Source organism: Cnephaeus nilssonii (genome assembly GCF_951640355.1).
Source record: "Cnephaeus nilssonii genome assembly, chromosome: 12".
NCBI lineage: Eukaryota > Metazoa > Chordata > Mammalia > Chiroptera > Vespertilionidae > Cnephaeus > Cnephaeus nilssonii.
The window spans coordinates 28,724,049-28,751,899 of record NC_137083.1 but is presented as its reverse complement, the minus strand read 5'-3'; the positions used below and the strand labels follow the sequence as shown (position 1 = coordinate 28,751,899).

General features: G+C 36.2%; 1 protein-coding gene across 1 annotated transcript in view; it reads left to right on the top strand.

Annotated features, from left to right (window-relative positions):
- The window catches only part of CDK14 (cyclin dependent kinase 14), a 516,006-nt gene that overhangs the window by 222,999 nt on the left and 265,156 nt on the right, over positions 1-27,851 (top strand). The window contains exon 7 of the mRNA XM_079785896.1: positions 17,913-17,975. Within this exon, the coding sequence (XP_079642022.1) occupies positions 17,913-17,975 (63 nt within the window). The remainder of the gene's footprint in view (positions 1-17,912; positions 17,976-27,851) is intronic.

The following is a 27,851-nucleotide window of genomic DNA, read 5'->3' as shown; positions in this document are numbered from 1 at the left end:
GTTAAGAAAACGATAATCTTTTAAAAACTGTCCGTGTTTCAGGGGGCAGGTGGAGGAGTGATGCATTAAATGTAATAAGATTGACAATGATAAGTTTGGAGAATTCAGAAAAATGGTTCAGTTAAGATACTAAAGTTGTCATTTACTGAAAGTGCCCAAGATCAAGATGAAAGTGATCAATAATTTCAATTACCTTTACATTATGTTTGAGTAGGCCATTAGTAATTGGAGAAAAAGAATCATCAGCAAATTTATCTCTAAGTGAGAAAATTTACATTATTATATATCATACAAAATGGGGTGTCTGCAACTTCACCAATTTTCAGAATCAGTAATTTGATACCTGCATATCCTTATAATGACCATTTAGAATTTTCTTTAATGTCATTTTAATTATTTCTTGCATTTTAAGAATATTTATTTAACATGTTTTAGTTAAATATGCATTTTTTGCTTTTGTCGAGGGATAAGAAACCCACTTCAGTTTTAAATCATTCGTTTTTGTTTATGTGATTGCTGATTTGGTGCAAGTTATGCATCATATGAATACTAGAGGTCCAGTGCATGATTAAATCATGCACGTGTAGGGTCCCCTAGGCCTAACCTGCCATCCAGGCCATATCCACTGCCCCGCAAAGCCTAGCACACTCCGCGGACACTGCTGGCCGCCTGCTCCCCGCTTTTGATGGCAGGGGGTCCGCTGGTGCCGGAGCGGACACACAGCTCCCCGCTTTCGATCGCGGGGGAGCTGGGTGTCCGCTGGTGCACCAGGCCTTTCAAAAGCCTCCGGCGGAGGCTTTTGGCCTGGTGCCGGAGTGGACAGACACCCAGCTCCCCCGCTTTCGCTTTCGATCGCAGGGGAGCTGGGTGTCTGTCCGCTGGTGCCGTTGCGGACACCCAGCTCCCCGCTTTTGATGGTCAGCGGTGGGATGTGGGCTCACTGCCCCAGAGGCCCCTTCTGTGCCGCAGCTCAGCATCCCGCCGGCCCAATCGGCCCCCCCGGCCACCCCGAGTCCCGCCCTCCCCCCGCGCCTCCTGGCCAATCGTGGGCATAGAGAAGGTATGGTCAATTTGCATATTACTCTATTATTAGGTAGGATAGATTCAGTTGGTTCTATGGTTTGTTATGAAAAAGAGCAGTTTTTACTTTCAATTCTTTTAGCTAATTCTTTAGGATTTTCCTCTGAATATCTAGTAAGACTTTCTTTTATTGCCACTTTTTGATTATTCGACATCACCCATTGATTCCTACAGTGGAAAACAGGAATTTAATGGACTCTTTTCTCATTCTTCCACTTTCAAACAAGCGAACCCATCCTAATCTGTCATCCTCCCAACCTCCCATCCTCTCAATATCATTATATTAAAACTTTGATTAAATCATACATTTAATATTTGCCTTATTATGTCAATATAAATCTTGTTTGTAGTTGAGGTCTGTAGTATATTGTGATTACTTTGCTCCTTCAGTTCAACTTTCGTTTCCTTGAAATTTATATTTCCCATTTTTTATTTCTGTCTGTAATTCAAGGCCTCCCCAAGCCTCTGCCTGGTTCATCTCCCTTTACTGATTTCCTGGGATGCCCTCCACTCTCTCCTGGGCTGGGGCTCTTTTTTTTTTTTTTTTTTCTCTCCATCTCAAGTTGTTTTATTTTATTTTATTTTTTTTTTTTTGAGGGAGGGGACTTTTTAATAACTTCCCGGGAAAGAGTATGTGGATGATTTTTTTTTTCTTTTGAGACATTACATTTCTAAAAATATCTTCTATACTCATGCTTGATCGACATTTTGGCTAGTTATAGAATTCTTGGTTGGAAACAATTCCATTAGAATTTCATTGCTCTGTTGTTGTTTAGTTTCTACTATTTTTGTTTAAAATACTCCTCTTTCCAGTGTTCTGAAATTTCATGATGAAGCAAGAAATAGATCAACATGCAAGTTTATTTTCAGTGGGTGTACCTTTTCAATCTGGAAACCCATGTCTTTCCATCCTTTTTAAAAATATATAACCGTTTTTATTGAGATACAATCCACAAAGCAAAATTTACTCTTTTAAAGTATAATTCAGTGGGTTTTAGTATTGTCACAGAGTTTTGGGACTATCATTGCTACCTAATTTTAGAAAATTTCATGATCTTAAACAGAAATCCCATTCCCATTAGTAGTCACTTCAAATTCTCTACCCTTCTAAACCTTAGCAAACACTCAGTCTACTTTATGTCTCTACAGATTGCCTGGACGTTTCATATAAATGGAATCATTAACATGTGACTTTTCTGATAGGTTTCTTTCTCTTAGCATGTTTTTAAAATTTATCCATGTTATAGCATATATCAGTACTTTATTCTTTTCCATGGTATCTATATATATAAAAGCCTAATATGCAAAGTGTCCCCTCAGGAATTCAACCGATCGGGAGTTCAATTGTTCGCTGACCACCAGGGGGCGGCACGGAATGAAGGAAGGCTCCGGCTGGCAGCCTGCAGCCGCTAGGGACCCTACCTGTGCATGAATTTTGTGCACTGGGCCTCTGGTGGATATATAACATTTGTTTATCCATTTATCAGTTGATATACATTTGGGTTGTTATCAGTTGATATACATTTGTGTTGATACACCTTTGGGCTGTTGCGAATAGTGCTGCTATGAATATTTAAGTACAAGCAACACACACACACACACACACACACACACACACACACGTAGAAGTGCTGAGTCATCAGATAACTCTCTCTTTAAGTTTTGAGGGACTGTCAGTCTGCTTTCTAAAGTGTATGTACCATTTTACAATCTAACCAGCAGTGTGTAGTGTTTCCGTTTTCCATACCCTTGCCAATAGTTGTTATTGTCTGTCTTTTTTATTACAGTGAGTGTTCAGTGGTTTCTCATTGTCATTTGCTTCACATTTCCTTCATGACTAATCATGTTGAACATCTTTAATGTGCATATGTTCTTCTGTTCCAAAAAATTATCTTAAATTATTTTGTTATGATTCCCTCCCTTGTTATCTCCTTTTTCTTTGGATCTTTTATTATGTAAAATTTGGAACTCCTGGATTGCTCTTCTCATTTTCTTGTGTTTTGTTTCTTATTTTCTAAGTATTTTTTGCTTTAGCTCAGTATTAAGGGACATTTTCTCAATTTTGCATTTCATCTATTAAAGTCTTTACATTTCACTATTATTAATTCCGAGATACCCTTTTGTTATAAAAAATTCCTATCTATCTATTTATTTATCTATCTATTTATTTATCTTTAATCCTTGTCCGAGGACATGTTTTTATTGACTTTAGAGAGAGGAGAGGGGAGAGGGAGAGAAAGAGAAATATCTGTGAGAGAAAAAACATAAATCGATTGCCTCTCATACACGCCCTGACCAGGGTATTGAACCCGTGACCCTCCGGTGCATGGGATGACACTCCAGCCAACTGAGCCACATCAGCCAGGGCTCAAAATAATCCATTTTATAATATTCTTTTCTTGTTTCAATGTCTTTCCTTAACTCACTGGAAATATTAATAGTCTTTTTGAGGCTTTTCTAACAGTATATTCTTTGTTTCAACCAAGTTATTATTATTTTTTCTTTCCATTTGCTTTGGTCTCTGACATTAATATTATAGGCTGTGGTCTTTTATAGCTGTGGTTCCTGGCTGTCTAGTCATATTTGAAAGTAGTGCGGTAACAACCTGATTGGGAGCTTCACATGTGTGGAGTGGCTGGTTCACCATGAATTTCACCATGAAAACTGACTAAGCCATTTTGTTGGGAAACCTTTGATATCAGTGCCCATCTTTCCCACAGTGCAGTGACATCCCCATGAAGGTTCTTCTAAACTCCCACCTGGACGCAGAGGCCTAGCCTACAGTCTTTGGAAGTAGAATGGGGGATAGGACCCCACACAACCCTCTGCCAGCTTAATAATCCATGTCGCGTGTGTTTTGTGATGCTAACTTGCTATCTCTTTTGGAACTTCTGAATTTTGGTGAGTGGGGATTAAAGAGAGTGCAAAGTAGGTGCATGTGTTCAGATTGCCATATTTACCTTGGAATTTCTTCCATTCTTAATAAGTTTAAGGATGACAAATGCTTGAGCTTGTCATTGTGTATGCCACTGTGTGATTAGATGTCTTTTCACATTAATGGTTGTGAAGCATATAAATCTCTGCTATTTATCAATTGCCAGAATTTATCAAATGTGACAAGGCTATTGGAACTGAAGATGTTTGAATTAACCGTTGCTAGATTATGGTTCCATCAGTAAACTTTCAGGCATACTAGCAATGTCCAAAATGTGAGCATGCCTTTATTAGTGTCCTGACTTGATGGAACATATTCATGCTTGTTATGGTCTTTTAGCTGTTGTTGTTTTTTTTTTTTTTTTGTATAATTTGTTATGATGATTGTGGGATATCAATACACTGTATAAAGGCACATCATACATTTGAGAGTATTTTAAAGCCAACAAGAACATTTTTACAATGTAAGGGTGTATATAAGGAAATAAACAATGCTGAAGTTCTGATTTTAAAACTTAAGTATTAAGAATGTTTAAATTGTTTTCAGGCTCATTGTGTTTTTTTGAGTGCTTATGGAAACCTCTTTTGAGGTTTGGAAACCTCTTTTTTAGAAAATGAACTTAGTGTTTTACGTTAACATCAGACTTCAAGTGAGTAATTTGCTCCTTTCTCACTGGCAGATACAAGTCCAGGTACAAATCCCTAACAGATGCTCATGCCTCATTTCTATTTTATAATTCAGGGACAGAAAAAAAACACACGAATTTGTCATGGCAGTTATTTGCTAAGTAAGAATTTTCCGTCTTCTGATTTTTCTCTTTTTTTCTTGAATATGTGATCTTCGTTTTAAAGCTTTGGATCTCAGTTATTGGCTTTCATTTCAACCATTGTCAGGGGCATTTGGAACATAAAACTGGTTCTCTTTTTTCCTCCTTCTCTTTCTCTATCCTTTTCCCCCCACATGTTTTTATGTGATTTTAGAGATAGAGGAAACAAGAGGGAGAGAGAGAGAGAGAGAGGGAAACATCAATGAGAAAGAGAAACATTGATTGGTTGCTTCTCATATGTATCCCAACTGGGGATGGAACTTGCAACCTGGGTATATGCTCTGACCAGGAATCGAACCACTTGGTGCACAGGATGGTGCTCAATCATCTGAGCCACACTGGCCAGGGCTCTTAACCTTTTTTAAAACTTGAATAAGGAAGTTAGAATCAACAAGGAAAGGCAGCATGTTGAATATCTTAACTAGAATTTTTGGAAATATATTGAGGAAAGATATCTAATTCTAACAAGATAGAAAGTCAACAATTCTGGGGGGAAGAGGAAGCAGAGAGATGATTAACAACAAAATATTTATTAGAAGAAAAGAAAGGACTAAGAATTTTTTTATGTAATCAGATTATACCTGAGTAAAAATACCATGACCTGAGTGGTATGTTGTAAAGGGTTAAAGATCAAGATGATCACTCTCGTCTGTCATCATGCCATCTGTGTAAGATGAATAGGAAGCTTGTCTCCCTGAGGGCAGGGACTGGGTTTCTCATCTGCTGTTTCTCATAGTACAATTAGAGGGGGAACTCTGGAAATCTTTGCCAAATTGATATAGTTATTTCCACAGAATTGATGCATCAGACATATTCTGTGTGTGTGTGAGTGATAAGTGTAGATCACTTTTCAAGATTTTTATTAAAGCATTGTTACATATTGTGACAAACAAATATGGGGACTATCCCCTCCTTTAAAGAATTTGTTACCTAACTACAGTAAATATGGCCACCACAATGCTTGCAGTTGTCAGCAATCCCAGGGTCTGTCTCATCTGCAGAGACTGATTTAAAAAAAAAAAAAATATATATATATATATATATATTTATTGATTTCAGAGAGGAAGGGAGAAGGAGAGCTAGAAACATCAATGATGAGAGAGAATCATTGATTGGCTGCCTCCTGCAGGCCCCACACTGAGGACCAAGCCCACAATGAACCCTGACCTCCTGGTTTATAGGTTGATGATCAACCACTGAGCCACGCTGGCAGGGCCAGAGACTGATTTTGAATGAGGTTAAGCCTTTCCTCAAATGTCCTGTATCTGGTCACTATGAGCTAAGGGTACAAAAGGCCTGCTCACGTCTGCCCAATGCAAGGTGGCAAGGCGTTACTGGCCTGCTTGCAGTTTGACTTTCTTTGTTCAGTCCTGCTTCCTTCTCCTTCTTTCACCCAATAAACATATTGTATCCTTCTACATAATCAGCATATTGTACCCCAGACTCCATCTGGAGAACCCCCTTACAACACGCAGTTATAAAGATTAATTTAAAAATACAGTCTCACCCTTTAATTAACAAGGATTTGTTTTGTTTCAGGGAAGTTACTGTTAGAATATGGGGTTTTGGCCTAAGTGTCCAAGTATACCAGATATTATACCAGAAAAAAAAATAGTAGAGGTCAGAGTGGGAAAGAAATAATATGGTTTAGCAAGAGTTTCTAAAAAAGTTAACTTTGATAAGCAGTAATTGAATTCATAAAATTGTAGCATCCTTTTGAAGTTACTAAATTTTTGACAAAATGTCCTATTAAAATATATGAAAATATATACATAAATGTCATCTAATATTCTTACTATATATTATTAGTGAAAAAGGTTGAGTATGATTTGTTTACTATAGAAAACTATTACTATTTCCTAATATTCAGATCCCAATATCTTCAGGAAGATTGACTGATATATCCCAATCCTGATTGATATATCCCCAAAAATGTATTACCCAAGCACCTCAGAGAAAGCCAATGTTACCATGTGTTATCTTCCTTTATGGCTGAAACTCACATGCATGTTATATGCTTATTTATATGTGTAAATTATATGTATGCTATATTCACATACTACATATGTTTTTTCTTAATGTTTTATACTAACAGAAGTGAATGCTACCATTATTTCAAATCAATAAATGTAGTTATGTATCAGTAATTAGTCACATTTTAAAATGCATGCACCTTTTGTATTAATATAAAAATCCCATGCATTCATATAATTTTAAATCTTGGATAAATTTAAAATTTTTAATAAAACAAATTCAAATAATGCTGATTTTAAAAGATTTTATTAGATACTTAATTCTGGCTTTTAACATTAAAGTCCACATGTTTGATAAGTACAGACACTAAGTCAGCTTGCATCCCACCAGCTTTTCTATCATTGTGTCAAGAGTCAGGCATTGATGTGGTCACCTTCCATGTCAAGTATGGTTTCTGCTATGTTGTTCCGAATAAAAATTATTACAACTAACTTTATATGTTGATTATGATAATTACTTGCCAGACCTACTAATTTATTTTTAAGTAAATATTCAGATATTTTGCCCCAAATTCTCCAGTATGATTTTCTGAAAAACAATTTTATAATTATTTCAAATCTGAGCACCAGTAACTTCTAAATTTTTCTAAGACTGACTTTCAAATGGTATATTCCACCACAGCATCAGAAAAGCACTACCCGAATTCATCCCCAACAGACGTGGTGAAATATTCTTTCTCTTGAAAACTTTTTCAGTAACCTTTTTATGGCAAATTGCACTAATTTAAAAAACACGAACAGATATTTTTAGCTCTGATTCACTAAATACATAACTAGATTTGGCATAGAAGCTTATGGTAAAGCATACCATGAGGAGCAATAATGTTGGTTTTTGCTTCTTGAAGTTTCTGGATTCATATTCAGAACATCAATTCTATATGCCAAATATGTCAAGTCCCTGGGAAAGTTATTATCTTGGCAAGTTTGCAAGTGTCTAATGATTGAGGACAAAAATAAAAGAGTTATTTTTTCCAAGGTATTTTAAATTTTCTACTCATGCTTAGCAAGTAGTTAAGCACATTTTCTTCCTCCATGAATTCAGCAAAGCTGGTAGCAAAAGGGACAAAAAAGAGTGATGATTTGATTTTTGATTAATTTTCTTTTTTTTTATGACAGAGAAGTCAGCAATTTGACATTTGGTGATAGATCCTGAAAAAAAAAAATACTTTGGAATTTTTACTCCATTTTAACTTTTGGCAACACTCAGAATAAAAACTTTGATGAGTTTTGTTTTATCCCCCTCTGTGATCTGAGGTATTTTTATTCTTTATTATTAAACTTTTTAACAATATTTGTGGATTCTTAACATGTTTTACTGCTCCTCAGTTTCTAGAGCTTCAGAGCATCACACTCTGTAGGTAAAAACTTGCATTAAAAAATAATGTTGGTGTGATCCTTATACTCATTGAGTTTGAGAAACATAAATTACTTTTGCCTCGTTATGTACTATATTGAAATAATGGCAAAGTATTTTTTTAAAGCAGAGAACTTGCATAAATATGCTTATTCTTCATGTGCGTCACAAGGGTAACGGTATAAATGGTCTTTTTAATCAAGTACAACAAACAGACATTTTACATACTTCACTGTTTTGCCAGGACTTTTCTCAAAACGTTGTCATTTTATGCTCTGTGTATTCCCAAAAGCCAGAAAGATTTACACAAACTCCGCATTTGCAATATAAATTTATTTTTCAAACTATTGTTCCAATTTAAGAGTTCTTTATCCCATTTTGGAGTCTATAGTCTACAACCCTTATCCCATAAATAATCAGATATTTATAACCAAGCTTAAGAAATTAAAAGGATTTAGCATTGTAAAATATTAATAACATTACTTCTAAGACATCCCTCTGTATTTCCTTGGTGGGTTGGGGGGGACAAAAACCTCCTAAAATCATTACTAGTAGGTCCAGTGGTATGAACACAAGTTATAAATGTTTCATTTTAGGTAAGAAGAGGGATATTCTCATTTATTTGATTGTCATTCTTACTTCTCTTAGAGTCATCAATAAGCACCTAAATATTATATGCTTTTTATTTATTTTCATATATTTTATAATACTTCATCCATTATAAGAGTTTGGAAAGAAATTGATTTTCAGTTTGTATGCCAAATAAAAAAAGGTGGGTGACAAATTAGCAAACTATAATTGTTTACCTTTTTTGTTATGATTAGGTTCCAGAATTACTATTTTTAAAATTGGGAAAACATGTACCTAAACCTCGTTATAGTATAATTCATAAAGTTCTAAGCCATGCATCCGGTATGATTGGTCCCTACTTGGGTCCTACTCTTACCCTTTAGAAGCAAGATTATAAAAAAGGTTCCTCTATTCTACTTTCTAATCAGCAAAAGTTAGTCTAGACTGGCCACATTTGATTCCTCTATCTTCCCTTCCCCTCATTATTGCTCCTCTTTCTCTCTTCTCTTCCACGTAAGTTCTCTGCTTCTTAGTTATTTTGCTCATGTTGTTTTTACCCTATAATTTCGGATCTTCCATATTTCTAGCAGGGCAAGTCCAGAAGGTGTTTTTGGAGTTAAAGATTTCCTGCGAACTATTCCAGTTCCTTTATTTTTTTTTTCCCCATCACATGCTTTGACTCCAAAAATTTTTCACATGGCTCACTTTATAACCCTCCCCCTGCCCCCAAATTCTTGAGGATGCTGGCTGATCAGAGCATTCCATTCTTTATACCCATTGGCCTTTTATTTTTCCTTTCAACAATCCACCTGGCTTCAAAATAGCATGACCATCTTTTTAAAGTGGCTATTTGAGTCTGTTAAAATTTATTATACGGTTAGGCTCGCGAATGGTTTGCCAGAGGGCATATAAACCACAGTGGCTAGCTCTTTCCCCCACTGTTTCATGAGAGCACTTTTTGCCCATTCTTTTCAGTGCTGGAATAACGTATGGTTTTGAAGAACCAAGGCATTCTACTTCTAGAGATCTTCCTAAAATTCTTAACACTTTCTAAATCTATACTTTGCATAATGTATAAAGGAAAATCATTTATATCTCCAAGAAGTTTGGTAGGGTAAATAAATTACGTAGCTATAGAGCTATAGATATGTGTTAAGTTTATGAATTAGCCCTGTGATATTGAAGTGCTTCAGACACTTGAACTGTTGGAGCATGAATGTCTGCATTGTTTTGATCAGAGAAGAATGGCTCACAACAGTCTTACTGCCGCAGTACAGCTATCCAATCTGTCTACCCCTGATGCCATTGCCAGGAGCCAAATAGTAAGGCTTTTTGTTTTAATGGAAAAGGCCTTTCAGGTGGCTGGTTTTGCATGATGGACATGTGGTTGGAAATGCTTTCTGTCCAGTCACCAGCCCCAGGCTGCCCATACAGTTTGGATTCAGAATTGACATCTGAAACCAATTAGGCAGAATTATGGGAGAGCTAAGTCACATATAGGTTTACTGTGACCAAAAAGAAGGAGAATATATTATACTTAGATAATAATAATTTAAATAGGAATAAAACACAGCACTGTGATTGCCATGGCAGGATTTTTGTGTATGTAAAGCACCCTTGCCGTCCCCAGGGAATATGTGTGTGGTTTACTGGTAGAATGTCAAACATTTCCTAAGTGGTTTAACACCAGATAAAAATAAAACAACTCAGAAAAAGGCTTTGTTATATATAAAGTAAATCTGCTCAGGAATAGTGGAATATGTGAGAATATTCCATAGGAGAACATATTTTTGGGTGATGGTGGCATAAATTGGAAGACCTTATTCTCTCTATTGTCATACCATGTCCTATGAGGCAACATGAGGCACAATAATCTAGTTGTAATTAGAATTTCTACTTCAGAAGGAAGAGATAGCATTTTTGTACTTGTTCATGAATATCTTCTTTTTTTGTCATTAAAGGTAAGGGATTTCAATGCATTAGCATAAAGCCTAAAAAACATTTGATAAGAATACAGCCAGATTTTATTTTTGTAACCACTGTTGTAAAAGCAGACCCCTTTGATACATAGTGGGTACAAACTTCCTCTCTAAAGCAATCTTGAATGGCTTTGATTTTTGTCTTAAAGGAAAGTTGATTAATGTTTCTTTTCATCTTTTTCTCACTAATGAATGATGCTCACGTGTTGGATCTCATAGCGTTAAATTTCATTAATTATAATTTGGGAATGAAATAGATGAGTACTACAAAGCTTAATGTAAAAAAATGTGATTTCAAAATCAATCTAAACCTGTGGACTTCATAAGAGAGCAGTTTGGAACTAACTGCTCAGTAATTTGATGTATTAATTCTTACAGCAGTGTAAGCTGATTAAAACGAAGATTATAGCTAGAGGAAAACGGCATTGATTACTGTAGAAGAAGGGAGCGCTCAGCTTCTATAAGTTTTCTTCAGTTGCCTCTGGCAGCAACTATTCCCCAGTGCATTACATGACTGTAAGGAGCTTTCGGTGAAATAGATTAAACACTAAAATGACAGTGAGTTCTACCAAAGTTCATAACTACCCTTCAAGTATGATTCTGTTTAGAATGCGTGTGCTGTGTCCCAGGCCTGGGACTACGATAATGAAGGTGACATTAGCCAGTAACGGAGCAGACATCACATCTGCTATACATGTTTTCATGGTCACACTAACAGTTACTGTTGTTGTCATTAATCTTGGGGCCATATACAGTCCCACTGAAGAGTGGCAATAGTTGCTCTTGTCTTTTAGAAATTTGCACATTTCTTGATATGATTTTCTTTTTTACCAGTCAGAGCACTATTTAAAGGTTCATTATAATACCTGAAGGAGATAGGAGTGTCTACAATCAAACTGGGATGAGGTCTAGGGAACTTCATAAACAAAAAAAACCTGAGTTGAAAAGAGAGCTCTATATTCTTATGCTTCCAATTTGCACATGTTATCAACTAGTTCTTAACATTTCCCATATATATTTTTTTAAATCACATGGTTCCACTTACTTTTTGTTTTGTTTTGTAAAAATAAGTTTTCATTTATTTCAAAATGAAAGTATAACTAAACCTTGGTATTTAAACATAACATAAGCCTATCCTTTAAGAACAAAGAAATTCAGAATTAATTTTATTTTCATAGTCTTACTGTTATAAAGCAGTTATTATTTTTTGAATGTTATAAAAATTACACCATGCTTGAATATATTGACTCTTGCTGGCAAAATGGAAAAATAAATGACACAGAGGAAAGGATGTGAGGCTATATTAAACATAACTTCAAAATGAGGGTTTCTGGTGGTTATCCCCACGAGGACTTTTTTTTTTTTTTTTAAGCATAGATTCTAAAAATAGGGCTGTTCTATTTTCAGTGTCATATTTTGGCAATGCTTCTGAAGAATCTCAAAATTAGCTGACAAATATTGTGGACTCCATGCTTCACATTAAAGGAGAATGGAAACAAGTGCATGTTTTGGGGAAGGGGCTTCATTTGGATTGCTGCTTAATGCGACAAACCCAGTCTGGAAGCCGATACTAATGCAACAGTGGAGAATTGTAACCCCACCATGCTTTTTGACATTGTTTCGGAAAAGCTGACTGTGACTAATATGCAGCTTGTAGATAAACAGCATGTTTGTATAAGAATCCTAGGAACTAACGTTAGAAGGTGCAGACTCCGACCTTCAGTCATCCCAGTTCCGGGAGATCTGCTGACCTTCAAACATAGAATCAGGATGAGGTGGAACCAGGATGAAGAAGACCGAGATGATGAACACCAGACCATCACTTGACCAGTTTTAGAATAGTGGAATGGACTGTGCTGGCCTGCTCATAGAGAACTCTTCACCCGCCTCCCCTTGATTCTTTGTTTTGCTTTCCCTCTCCCTCCTTATAAAAACCTCTGCCTGCACTGCGATGGGGAGCTGGGCTTTGTGACAAGAGTCCCCCATCTTCTCAAGTGTCTGGCAATTGAATAAACCCCGTTCTTTTTTCACCAGCATCTGTCTCTCGATTTTGGGTTTTGTGGCAGCAGACAGCCGAACTTGGATCCTGATTACACTAATGCAAAAGCATAATTTCTTCGAGAATCTTGGTATCTCTTGAGTAATGGGTTTGGTCCTATGAAAAACCAACCATTGGAAAACCTCACTGCGTGGATACTACAAGCACCGACTGAATGGCTAAGCCTACTTCACAATCGACATAACTGTTTCTGCCCTGGAAAACGTTTGGGTAAATTTTACCCCCAAGGGGTTGTGGGAGTTTGTGGTCTTCAGAGAGCCTTTTACCAGTGGCTTTCAGTGGAGGGATGTTGCTTCTTTCCCCTGTCCAAAGTGAATTTCAGAAAGGGTGGGAGATGGAGAGTGGAAAAACATGAAGAAATGAATGTTCTAGCCCAGCTTGTTCCTCATCGTTGTCTTTGGCTGGCTTCTCTTTCCCAGTCCTCTTTTAGAGGGCTGTTCTCCACTCAGTCATTATATTCATAATTTATCGTTGGAGTGTTCTTTCATGTCCTTTCTTTTAAGTCGCATGGCTGCGGACTACCAGTCATGTGGCTCTGGGCTCTCAGCTCGATGATTGAAATTAACTGAGACTACTGTGTGAAAGGGCTTGTGAGTGAAAAGTCTGTTCGATTTTCTGTGGTCTTTCTGTATCCTGCCTTTTTACAAAGGGAGATTTCTCTCCTGTCATCCGTATTGATCCAGCCACAGAGTATTCAGATCAATATGGGGAAACCCAAATTGTAAATGTGGCAAACTTCTTTACAGAGAATATTTCTGTTCAGGCCATTAGGATTTCAGATATGTTCCTCAAATTCCTTCCCCCAGACACACTCCTGCACATATGTACATAACCAAATAAATGCTATCTGATGGATCATCAACAACACGGAAAGAGGAGCCTGATTTTGGAAGAAGGATCTGCTAGTGTGGGGTTTGAGCCTTTGCGGCCCCTTTCTGCTCTCAGTCTGTCTTCCACGTCATTGGTAAGCCTCGCCATACTTGATGGCTTCATTTGAAACCACCCACTGCATGGAAGATTGATGAGGTGTTCTCAGGCATTCAGGTAAAATCCTGTCAGACACAGCACTTCTAAACGCATTGCCCTGAAGAACAGCAGCAGTGATGGAGTGAATAAGGTTGGAGGTGTGGGAAGGTGAGGTGCGACATAATGTAGTGAGGGAAAGAGGAAATGTTAGCCAAGAGCCAAGATAGAGATTGAAGGGCAAAGAGTGATTGTGTGTGATCTGCAGTCACCAGGCCGCTAGTCTAAAGGTGCCCCTTTTATTATGAAAACAAAAAATAGCTTGAGATCAAGCCAGATGGATCTGAGATTATTCACACGTCATCAGAGGATAGTGATTCTACGCAGGATGACTTTAAAAAAATGGAATGACAAGGTACCTTCTAGCGTTATTGTTTAGTTTAGTTCTGTTTATGGACCAGAGCAAATTAAAAGGGTTATATAATCCAATCATTTGTACTAAGAAGAGATTTTAAAAAGAAGGAAATGTTATAAAAATTAGTAATTTTGGCACATTTAATGCAGTTTCAAATGTAGTGCTGTGTATTTAAAAAGAGAGAAAAAAGAAACAGCTTTTAATGCAGGTAGAACAGAAGTGTGCTAGGGTGTAAAATGGGACCTTATACTACCTCGTCTCTTTCTCCATCTGAGATCCTCTGGATTCTTACACTTAATCACATGGAGCAGTCGAAGGCTAATGGTGTATTTGGAGATTTAGCTAAAGTGGTTGTGTACAGAGAGCAGTGGAGTGTGAGTGAGAATGGGCTTACAGACAGGAAAACATATAAAAGGATGAAATGCTACACCTAGGAGCTCCAGTTTCCTGACTGTATTTATCATTTGATTTTTAATTGCAATCCTTCCACATATTCCTCCCTGCTCCAAACATACCACAGAAAATCATCGTCGTCGTCGTCGTAGTTGTCATCATCATCATCATCATCATCATCATCTATAGCATCTACCAGGCGCTGGGCAATGTTCTAAAAACATTCTGAATATTTACTCATTAATTTTCATAATATCCATTTCATTAGTTATATTAGGGTCATCCTCATTAGATCAAAATACTGATATACAGAGCTGATATAATGTGCCCAAGGTTACACAGCTAAGAACAGCCATGTGTGTATGCTTGTGATGTGTATGCACACACACACACACACACACATGTGTTCATGCCATGCACTTAAGTAAATATGAATTAAAACATTTTAAAGGTTTGGAAAAATCTTTATTACATTTCCCAAGATCTCATTTCTGAAGAAGCCTCCTTCCTGCAATTCATGATGCTAATGCCATTGGGCATAGATTCAGAAGGACATCACCTGTGCCTTGAGGATCAGGAATCCCCCTGCCCCAATTCCTGGTAGGGCTCCTTCTTTATAGTTTTTTTTTATTTATTTAAAAATATTTTTATTGTTTTCAGAGAGGAAGGGAGAGGGAGAGAGACAGAAACATCAATGATGAGAATCATTGATCAGCTACCTCCTGCACGACTCCCACTGGGGATCGAGCCACAACTCAGACTTGCGGGAATCAAACCATGACCTCCTGGTAAATAGGTTGATGCTCAACCACTGAGCCATGTGGGTCTGGCAGTTTCTTCTTCTTTTTTTTAAATCATATTTTGTTTTATTTATTTATTTATTTTTTAATATATATTTCTTCATTGATTTCAGAGAGGAAGGGAGGAGAGAGATAGAAACATCAATGATGAGAGAATCACCGATCGGCTGCCTCCTGCATGCCCCCTACTGGGGATCAAGCCCGCAACCCAGGCATGTGCCCCCGGCCAGAATCAAACCCGGGACCCCTCAGTCCGCAGGCCGACACTCTATCCACTGAGCCAAGCCGGCCAGGGCTCATATTTTGTTTTATATTGTTATGTCGTACTGTTAAATGTATTAATGTTTACTAAATTGTCCTTGAATTCTATTTATCTAATATTTATGTTTATATGCTGATTTTTTATTGATATGTACTGGTATAACTAACACGAAATGTAAATAATATATATATAAAGAAATACATTGTTTCTTTATTTTCTGTTGTTATTCTTAGTTTGTATCTTGAAAACAATGAATATTATTTTCTTTGTTTTGTAAACTGAATTTTTATATTTTTAATAATTTTAGCATGTCATGGATATATAATAATTGTTATGATTAGATGTACTTTCTGTTTACTATTTTATGTATGAGAAGCGATAAACAAGTTAGATATAGTTCTTTCTCTTGTGGATCTTATTGCATAATGACCACTCTCATACATAATACCTCATTTTTGTATATCCTGTTATAGGTGAAAAGTACTTTCTCATGTACTACTTATTTGTTCTTCCAAACTCTTTCAAGGGAGAAGATGTTATTCCTATTTACAGAGTTACAAAGTAGCAGTTTGGAATAGAGAACTCCTTCCTCAGTTTGTTAACTACATGATATAAAACCTTTATATAGTCAGGAAAAAAAATCAATGGAACCCATTATAATTATATTTTAAGGTCATTTTAATGAGCTACACATATGTAAAACTATTTCCACCTGTATATACTCAGTTTTTCTCTGTGTCTGACATTTTCCCTGGAGCAGAGATACAGTAATTCCCAAATTAAACATAGTTTCTGTCATCATGGAGTTTGCCTTTGATTTAGAAGTTAAACACAGGGTGGTCCAAAATAAAGGCAATACTGTCTCAGATCATATCTAGGAGCATTTCTTCTGTCCCACTTTCTTTTTCAAAAAAATATATATATTGATTTTTTACAGAGAGGAAGGGAGAGGGATAGAGAGAAACATCAATGAGAGAGAAACATCGATTAGCTGCCTCCTGCGCATCTCCTACTGGGGATGTGCCTGCACCAAGGTACATGCCCTTGACTGGAATTGAACCTGGGACCCTTCAGTCCACAGGCCAACGCTCTATCCACTGAGCCAAACCGGTTAGGGCTGTCCCATTTTCTTTCCCTTCGCCCTCAATTGGCCACTTTACGTGTCCTTAGTGACTGTGTAGTGTCTAGGACACAACAAGGGCTCAAGAAACTCATGGTGAATAGTGAATGAATGCTTAATTCTGCTCTATAACTTCATCAATCACCACTTGCCATGAAATAAAAACTCAATAAAGGAATCTGAACAGTTGTCACCATGGCTACCACAAGGTTCTTGAATATATCATAAAACTCATGATTTCTCAATAACTGACTCCTGAAAATGGAACTCAAAGACTCATGTTTAGTGGCTTTTACAGAATGACTAAATGTTATAAATTTTATGCTATCTTCCAGTAAGACAAGAAAAATTTGAATAGCAACTTCACATGTTTTTTCAAAACTTTCTGTAGTGCTTAAACAGAAAAAGTATTAAGAAGAATATATATAATTCTGGGCAAACCAAGCTTGGTTATTTAAAAGAATAATAGCATGTTTCTAGGGATTTTTTTGTTGTTATACTTAGGTATATATTTTTGTTTTAGTTTATAATTTTGAAAATATTTCTATTTTATAAGGTATATATTTTTTGAAATATGTTCAGGAGTTTTAGAAACCTGAAAGTTATTTTTTAATGAATATATCTAAGAGAAATTTGAACTAATCCAGTGAGTAATTTTACTTTGTCTAATTGTAGTCTTTTCATTTCACACAAAGTAATCATAGCCTGCATTTGCATTTGAAAAATACAAGATAATTGAAAGTGTAAATGGATTGGTTAATTGTGTATCTTAGTTTAGTTTTTTTTTTAAGTTAAGGTATTTAGTTTTTGTTTTTGGATTTTTTTTCTTAGTTAAAAGATTTATATTCAATGAGGAGGGAATGAGGCACTTTACAAATTATGGACATGAATTTTTTCTAATGCACAGATATATTTAACATAAAACAGAGCCTAGAGGTAAAGGTAATGATTGAATTTGCTTAAAAATGGTTGGAGGAGCATAGGGCTGTGTAAATTAAAAAATCCACCCACTTGTCTTATATTTGCTTTTTCAGAAGGTAATGGTGACTTTGAAGTAGAAAAATATTGATTCATCATGTTATAGCCAGAGGGATGTTAATACATTTTCCCTTTTTTCTTCCAGCACACTGATTTATGTCAGTACATGGACAAGCACCCTGGTGGGCTGCATCCAGATAATGTGAAGGTAGGAAAAGATCTTTTTAAGCTAACTATTAGCATTCTTCATGTGCATTCTTTTGAGCCAAAGTCTGATCTCTCTACCATAACTTTTTAAAAAAGGTTATTTGTAAAGAGAATATCAAAGTGAACCACAGCCATTGTTTGTAGTTGGAAACCATGCTTCAACATTAAATATTTTCACTGAGTATTATTGTTTAGATTTTATCATGTTTTTTTCTTCATGAAGAAACATTTGCCAGGAGTGAGTGAGATCCACTGCAACCCTATTGTAGCACTGTTTTTAGTAGAGGGGAAGCTCAGGTAGCTCTACCTTGGAACCCCATACTGAAGTACCAGTTATTTAGCATCAATCTGAGGTATTATTATGACTCCAAACAGTGTTATGGTGAGTTCACAGAGCATACTTTTCATTTGTATGTACAAACAGATATAAATGGTTCTGTTCCTACTGCTGTCTTTCATTTCTTTTACTACAAATTGGATTGCTATGTGTAAAAAGAACTACATTTTTTATGATTTTATCTCACAACTATTTTAAGAAATTGTCCCAAAATTTCAAGCTTAAAACAGAAGACTCTTTTTGGCATATGTTAGGAAGTTAGAAGATACCAAGTTATAGCTGAACATTTAACGATGTGCTCAGGTTTTGCAATTCAGATGACTACATTTCATGATCCTGAGAATTGACTGAGTACTATGGATGTATCTGAAGTGAATTGTCTCAATTTCTTCCCAGTCATTGCCTATACCACTCTTCAGAATGTGGCGTGTGTGTGTGCGTGTGTGTGTGTGTGTGTGTGTAGAGGTATTGATGTGGGTATGAGTTTTGTGTATTTATTTTTTTTGCTTTATAAAAATAATACGTGTATTATTGTGTTATTTTTAATTTAAAATATATCATGCATGTTCTTTAAAACCAGTACATGATATAATTCAGTCTTTCTAATAACTGCATATTAGTCCATAGTATCAGCACTTTTCAACTGTTTCTTATAAAGAGATCTTTGGGTTGTTTTCAAAATGTTAATGTTATGAGTGATTTTAGAGTAAATATTAGTATAAACCTTTAAACTCTTATTTCTCTTGATATCTAACTAATGGGTTCTCTTTACTAAATAAAAGATATAATTTCAGTTTTAATGAATTTTATTGGAACCTTTCCCCATAAGGTTTTAAATTAGAGGGTAATTGTTTTTCTCTACTCTCACTGGCATTGACTGTAACGAGTCATTTTAATTTTTGCTATTCTGATGACTTTTATGCTGTTGTTTTCTTGCCTGCTATAAGAACATCTTTTCTTAAGTTTCTTAGCCATTTGTAATTCTGCTTTTATAAGTTGCCTGTTCTTATATATTGACCATTTTCTGTTGGGCTTCTCTTTTTCTTAATAAGTTGCATGTGCTTAATAATTTGTGTGGCATTAATAATGAGAGTTTTACCCTAGCTGGATTGGCTCAGTGGATAGAGTGTTGGCCTGCAGACTGAAGGGTCCCAGGTTTGATTCCAGTCAAGGCACATGCCCGGGTTGTGGGCTTGATCCCCAGTGGGGATTGTTCAGGAGGCAGCCAATGAATGATTCTCTCTTATCACTGAGGTTTCTATCTCTCTATCCCTCTCTTTTCCTCTCTGAAATTAATAAAAACATATTTTAAAAAATGAGAGTTTTTGTGGTCAGTAAAGTTGTATAATTTTAAAACATAAGATCTCTGTGTTTAATTAAAGACCATTCTGATTAAAAAAATAAAATAAAACATAAGACCTCTGTAAAAGCTTGTTTTTATTTCTTTTTATTTGCTTTTATTGAAACATATTTAAAAATAGAGAGAGAGGAAATGAGAGGGATAGAGAGATATAAACATCGATGGGAGAGAAACATCATCAATAAGCAGCCTCTTGCATGCCCTCTACTGGGAATTGAGCTTACAACCTGGGCATGTGCCCTGACCGGGAATGGAACCAGTAACCTCCTGGTTCATGGGTCGACACTCAACCACCAAGCCAACAGTTGGGCACAAAGCTTGTTTTTTAAATAGGATTGACATGGTACTTACAGTTTGTTAGTTTCTTTTATATACCTCCTTTTTGTTGTGTTTTTATTTTATTAATTAAAATTTTTTTTTTACTTTTTCTTCAAAATCTGTATCCAATGACATAGTGTTTTTTTAGTAGTTAGATTGGGGAAGAAATTTTAATGATGGAAATACTTGTTTTATTAATCTTGCCCATGTTTAATAAACATTACTATCACATGAACATAATTTTTTTTTTTACAATTACTCATCTCGACTTGTCTCATTTATACATTAAAGGTACTTTTCCTAGAGTTGATGGGGTTTAAAATAAATCATATAATACCTCCTTATCCCTGTTTCCCATTTTAACCCTGGGAATATATAGAGAGCCCAGTTAGTGAGACCTTCAGCTCTGGGGAGTCCAGGGGACTAAGCCTCAGTGGAAATCAACAGCTACTCTAAGTTAATTTTCCCTTCTCAACTTCCAAATTCAGTGACTGGACTGAGACTAAAGAGCTGAATGAGCCTTTTCAAAGAACATGGCATCACTGTTTTTTTATTAGGTATGCTTGGTTTTCTCACTCGCCCTTTGTGTGTCATGAGTTTGGGGCAAGTATTGATGGAACATTTTGTTGGTTAAACAGAGAAAGAAAGGTCATTCCACAAAGTATCTCCATGTTCACGGTCCTTTGGCCAGGGTCATTGGTGATTTTTTGCAGCATTTGTAAGCTCACTCTTTGAAATGGTATTTCAACTGCTCTTAATCTAGTCTCGTAAGCTTTTCTTTCACCCCATGGTTGTGCATTATACTTCAAAGCTTCACATTGGCTACTTATTCCAAGTACAGGTTGTACTGTGGCAGTAAATAAGATTTGCTTCTGCAGGAGTTGGTGCTTCTAGGCTGGGGTGAAAAACTTAATGGGAAATGAGAGGCACAGTCCGCATAGAAATAATGACAAGGAAATTAGACGCAACACCAAAAGCGAGTGTAGATGTTAGTCATGTCGAGCAGCAGAAGTGCAAAAGCAAGCAAACAAGAGAGAGAGAATTCTTTGTCCGGGCATTATAACCAGGAGCTTATCCAATTAACTCATCAGGATTTTACATGCTTGCAATGGCTCTGCTCCTCTAGCCAGTTATCTTTGTTCCCAGGTTAGACTGACAGACAAGCACCTTCCCAGCATCACCCTGACTTCACTGTGTATGCACCCATCTTCCCCTTCGTTTGATCCCTTTCCTCTGTGATCTGCAGGGAATGGACCCGTGGTTCCCTGGGGAGTGTGCAACTACAGCTCTCTGGTGAAGCTGCCCAGATGGCCATGCTATAATGTCTGGCCTCCCTGTTGCTCTCTTCCTATTATTACTATTAGTCAGCTATTTAGGACATTAACAAAAATAGACTGACAATAATGTTCATTACTGCAAAATTTCAGAACACTGGTTTCAAAGAAAAGTTCTACATGAATTACAGCTGCAAGAGACATATTTTTAATCCTTACCTGAGGACATGCTTATTGATTTTAGAGAGGGGTGTGTGTGTGTGTGTGTGTGTGTGTGTGTGTGTGTGTGTGTAAGGAAGAGAGAGAGAGAGAGAGAGAGAGAGAGAGAGAGAGAGAGAGAGAGAGAGAGAGAGAGACATACATTGATGTGAGAGAGGAACATTGATTAGTTGCCTCTAGTAGTTCGACTAGGGATCGAACCCACAACCTAGATATGTGCCCTGGCTGGGAATCGAACCCCCATCCTTTGGTTGGGATGACTCTCCAACCAACGGTGCCACAGAGGCCAGGGCGGCAATAGGCTTTTCAGCAGCAACACTGGAAGGGAAGTGGCAGTGTGCAGTGGCTTGAAAATTCGGATATAAATTATTTCCAACCTAGTATTCTGTACAAATTATCAGTGAAGAGTGAGGGTAAAATAATTATTTTCAGATGTTCAAGGAGTTGGAAAGTTTGCCTACCTTGCATTTTTTTACCAGGAAACTACATAAGCATGTACTCCACTAACACAGCATAAACCAAGCCAGAGAAGACAAAGAAACCAGGTCACGGAGGCCACCACAGCAGCCTCAGGACAAGGATGAGAAGAATCCCAGGATGATAGTTAGGCATCAGGCTAGGAGGGTAGCCTACCAGTCCAGTTGGGGCCATCAGAAATCTCCGGGAGAGATTTCCAAGATGAAATTGTTAGATAGAATACCTGATGTGTTTAAGCAGATGGACAAGAAGGGAGAAGAGTTGGTCTTGCATTGGTGGTAGCTACAAAGAAAACTAAACAAAGGAAAACAAACCCATAAACAAAAGAACTAGATCATTGCTGACACCCCGAAAATCAAACTGTTGTGCAGGGAAAAAGGAAAGTATTCATACTAAACATGCCCCAGCTGAAAACAACGTTTCCATGATCATAATAATTTAAACATTCAATGTTGATACAATTAAAAACGAAAACATCTCTTTCAGTGATTCTGTTGCAGCCAAGTCCATTCCAGGATTAGCATCCTAGAATAGTTGTCCATTTCAGCTGCCACATTTCATATAAAATGCAGATCTTTGTCCAACATTCTTTTCTCTACATTGCATGATTAATACGTTCAATTACTGTAATTAGCTTATTATTGGCGAGTTTGTATGCACTCACAGAGGTTGAACATCATTTTCCTATTGAAGATAGTAGTTGCACTTTCTCTGTGGGTATGGGAAGTTAAAAAATAGAAAGCGGCTTGTTAATGCCTGTGTTTTGGCATCTGAAGTGCAGTGCAAGGAAGCAGACGGCCCTTATTACATGTCGGTTTCCATGGGAGGCCACGCACGCAATTATGCTCTGACTTTTCCTCACTGTTTGTCCGCTTAGAGACAATACACGCCTCCAGGGTTACATTTAGGATCTGCACGGCAGGTGAAATTATTCTCAAAGAAGTCTGACTATGACATAGTGACAGGTGTCCCACTGGTATTTCTGTTTGCAGTATTAGCATATTTTTGTCATGCGGTGATATTTATTGTTGCTTAAATCGATGAATGCAAAATGAAGAACATAAGGATAATATTTACTGAGTTAATAGCTGTTCCTAATGGTGGGCTACATGTTAATTAAATAAAAAAACACACAGTTGAGCTAAAATCAGACCTTGTAATGGTTTTTATAAATTTAAAGAGATGTAAAAAACAGGTGAAATAAGCTATAATCTTTACAAGAGAATGTTCTTTTAATAACTCCAAATCATTGTATTTAGCTAAATTGTTCATAGATCATTACATGATTGGATTTCAGTAAATACTGAATATTTATTATGGTGAACAGAAGGAAAACACAGTGATCAAATCCATTTGCTTCTAAATTTGGCAATTTTGACTTTTGGTTCTATCACTATGCACATGGCAATGTATAGAGACATTTTAAATATTTATCTTAAATTCTAAAAATTGACATCTTTGTTTATATTCCATATATCTTTGTTCATTATAAAAATATGGGATGTTAAGGACCCAAGAATTGAAGAGATTGTTCTTTAGTATGAATCAGGTTGAATTTCAAGCATTATCAAGGTCATGTATCATTGAAGAATGGAGGGGGAAAAAGAACAATTGCAATAGCACATAATTCATGATTTCATAGTAAAGCGTAGAATAGTCTATGGAAATTTTGTACTAAGCCCCAGCAAAACACCTATTAAAGTTTTATCTTTTTTGATGTGTATTTCTTGTATGCACTGGAATAACTCATAAGAAAAATTGCCAATTTAACTACTTTTCTAGAATCACTTTGCTATTTTAATTGCCTACAAAATGTGTCTATTCTCAATATGGCATTCTGAAATAAATATTCACTATTAACTAGTGGTTTGTTTCTTAGTATAATATCAATTTTAGACAAATGGGTAATTTTAGCAGTTAATTACTTAGAGGGCAATTTAAAACCTGAATCAAAAGCCTGAGAACATTGGCCTGGTTATAAATATTTATGTCAATTAAAGATCTAGCAACCAATTGCTAGAACATGATAATTGGTATGTGAGAAACTGGTAAGATTGTTTTGGTAGCATAGTTCTTTTTCCCACCTCTTCACAAACATTTTACTATGAATTTTATTGGGTTTTGGCCCTCATAGTTGAGTTGAACACAGAACTTGTGTTAGTTCTTCATTTTATAATTCTCAGGTTGATCATGAGTTAAAAAATGACTGTAACAGTCTAAATCACATTCTTTATTCAGTTTTTCACGTTTTTTTTTAAATATTTTTATTGATTTTAGAGAAGAAGGGAGAGGGAGAGCTTTATAGAAACATCAATGATGAGAGAGAATCATTGGTCAACTGCCACATGTATGCCCCAATTGGGAATTGAACTGTGACCTGCTGGTTCATAGGTCGAAACTCAACCACTGAGCCACACCAGCTGGGCTTCATGTATTCTTTAAAAATTGATAAGCGTGAGAGACAGAAGATTAAGGTTAATTGAAAAAGATTAATTGTCTCCAGTTGGTATCCAGAATGTAGATGTTTGAACCTAACTGCCATTTTGGCTTTGGGTCTTCCTGTGTTTTTACATAATGTGTCTTCATTTCCATGTTATCTTAATAACCTTTGTAGAAGATTCCTTGCAGAAAACACATTTGCTTTATTTTTTTAAGAGAACTGTTTTGGAATAATTCAAAATAACAAAAATAATTCTGAATTATCTGCTTTATTCTGTGACGTATCTGAAATCCTGTTGGCATAAAGCTGAGTTTTATTTTTCATTTCAATACCTATATTAATTTTAAAAGAGGAGAATCATTATAGTTGAAAAATTGCTGTTTGTCTTTCATAGTCCAGAGAACAAGCAGGTGTGTAACAGACAGAATAATGTTATGCCAAATTAAGATTGCTTTATACAGGTGGCACTGAGAATTGATTACTAAATGAGACTTTCTAATATTCAGACAGAAAATCAGATGCTATCTGATTTTCTCCATATTCTGAATTAGAGCTCTCATGTAGCTGGTAATGATTTCCTAATGTGCATTGCTGTGAGTATTATAGAGCCTTTCCCCATTCTATATTTTGAGAAATAGAATAATTTCATAATGCCATTAAAGATTGTTTTAAAAATTTGACATCGTGTCTCAATACCCGTCTAGATTTCTTTTGATTCTTTAAATTCTATTTTTTAGATTAAAAAGAAATCACCCACTCGACCAGTGTGGCTCAGTTGCTGAGCTTCGACCCATGAACTAGAGGTCACGGTTTGGTTCTCGGTCAGGGCACATGCCTGGGTTGCAGGCTCGATCCCCAGTATGGGGCATGCAGGAGGTAGCCAATCAATGATTCTCTTCCATCATTGATGTTTCTATCTCTCTCAATTGTATACTTCTGAACTACATTGACAAACAGAAACTTGGCGAAAGGTCTTAAGATTGTATTAGTTGAATTCCATTAAACAGCTATTTCAGTTTTCTCTGGGAAAATTATTTTGTGTGACATGAAAACCAATAGCTTAAGTTTGATCATCTTGTTTGTATTCAGCTAGGGAATATTTCTAATACTAATTTTAGTCTGCTAGTCAGCTTTATTAAAGGGAAAATTCTCATCTTCAGCTTTCCTTACTTTCTTCATCTTCCATACAAACCCCAATCACTTGGAATCCCATTTTCTATATTAGAGCTTTTTTTCAAGGAACTTGGCAAAACAAATATCTGTCTAACAATCCCCATTTGACTCCTTGTAAGTATCTCAGCTCTGGTTCCCAGGGCTTCCATCTGCCTGCTCACTGTGGGTGGCTCCGTGCCTGGAACACACCTTGCTTGATAGCCACTGGAGGAGAGGGTGGAATGAGAGCCCAGCTTACCTGCACAAGGATCACAGAAGTTGTGCAATATCTTCCCCTAGGAGCTTGCTTATATTTTTCAGTTATTCCTTTCCAGAAAGTTGCATATTTAGGACTGGAATATTAATATTCAGATATCTTAGAGAATGTAAATTAAAGTGTTGTTGATTATTTGGGGATGTGTCTCAGGACCTTGAAGTAGAAATTTGAATGGAAGAACTCAAAAAGAGGAAACGGGCAAGACAAACTTTCCCTGCTATTCAGAGTTTCCAAGAGCTGGATCTATCTGTAGTAGACGGCAAAAAAACGTACATACATACTTATGACCTGATGCCATTTGTGTCTTACACTATCCCAGTAGCACACTTAATATTGTCAAATATATCCACAGTGACTCATAATTTATACCATCATGTTGAATATGTAGAGTTTTTATTTTTGTCTCTTTTATATCTTTGTATAACCTTCTAAATAATCAGCACCTGGAATTGTAATGATGCTTTGAAAAATAGATGTTTGGGTGTGAATTGTGTACGTTATATTACACATTAAGATTTAATATTTGCATTAGGCATTTGCAAATTTAAAGCTCAACTAAATGGAATGAATCATGATGAATTATTCTCTGGCTTTTAAAAATTGATGAAGACCTGGTATTATGATAAAACCATTATCTGATGCATTTTATAAAATATTTTGACATTCATTAGATATTTTGGGGTCTCCAAGTTTCTAATTATTTTTCATTTCTAGGAAATTTGATGTCTGGATAATGTAACATTTGTGTAGTATGGGTTTTTAAACAGAACAGTGTTAAACATGGAGCATATTATTTGAAGCATTTATTACCCATGGTTAATTTTGCTTTATTTGCCAGTGTCACATTGTCTAGGCTTGGGTTCACACAATCTAAGCTACTTTAATAAAAAAAAAATCAAAGAGTGTAGAAGTCATACTCTTAATTGTGGGTGTCAGAGACAGACAAAAATTGGTTCAAATTACCAGTACTACCTCTTACTTGCGATGTGTCCCTTTGGCCAATTCATCTAATTTCTTTGAATTTTTATTTCTTTATCTATGAACTAGGAATACTAATAATATCTGTCTAGCAGAGGTCTTGAGAGAATTAAATTATCTAAGTGAATATAAAACAGCACAATGTCTATCATAGTAAGCACTTAACAAAAGGCAGGTATTACAGTTGTGGATTTGTAGAGTGCCCTCCATTTCTGTTATTCATAAAATAATGGAATGATACAGTATTGTGGCGTTACTGAGTATTCAAGGTATCTAAGACTCAATCAGTCATTTTCAAGATGAGAAACCTAAATTACAGAGGTATTAATAAACTTGGTCCTCAGGAGGCAGAAGAGCAGCTTAACTGTTTTGTAAGAATTGGTGTGTGCCATAAGCCATGGAGTTCATTGCTGATGGCTCTAATAAGCCTCCTATAAGTCCTAAGAGAACCTGGGTATTCCTTACAGGAAGTTGACCCGTGCTTAGTCTCATAGTAAGTGGAACCACATATATTAAATAACACATGTATTTCAGATCATTCCTGGAACTCAGCGACTCTAAACACTGAGACAAAGAACATCTGATCACTCACCTTTAGCCTTTGAAGGAGAGGGAAATATAAAATGTGTTGCTTACTGCAAGTGCCAGTAAATATGAGTAATAAAGGCAACATATTGAGTCCAATACTGTGTGCTTTTTACCAATTTATTCTAAAAGTTTTGGTCAAAGAAGTTATCTTGATATGTTTTATCTACATAAAGCCTAAAGAATTTCAGAAGGGAATAGACAAAGTATTAAAGGCTATTCCCAAGAAGTCCACGCCATGGCACTGAGAATATGAGCTGCTTCCTGCTGGGGATGGCAGGACAACTGGGCTACAGATAGACATGTTGCTGGCAGGTGTCTCCGTTCACCATATCATTGCCAAGTAGGGCATTTTCCCATTGGGGTTTTTATTGCAGAAAGCGAACATATTCAAACTAGAATATAAATCTTCAGTGATGATACCGAAGAATTTGGAGGAATCCTCTTTTATAAAGTTGAG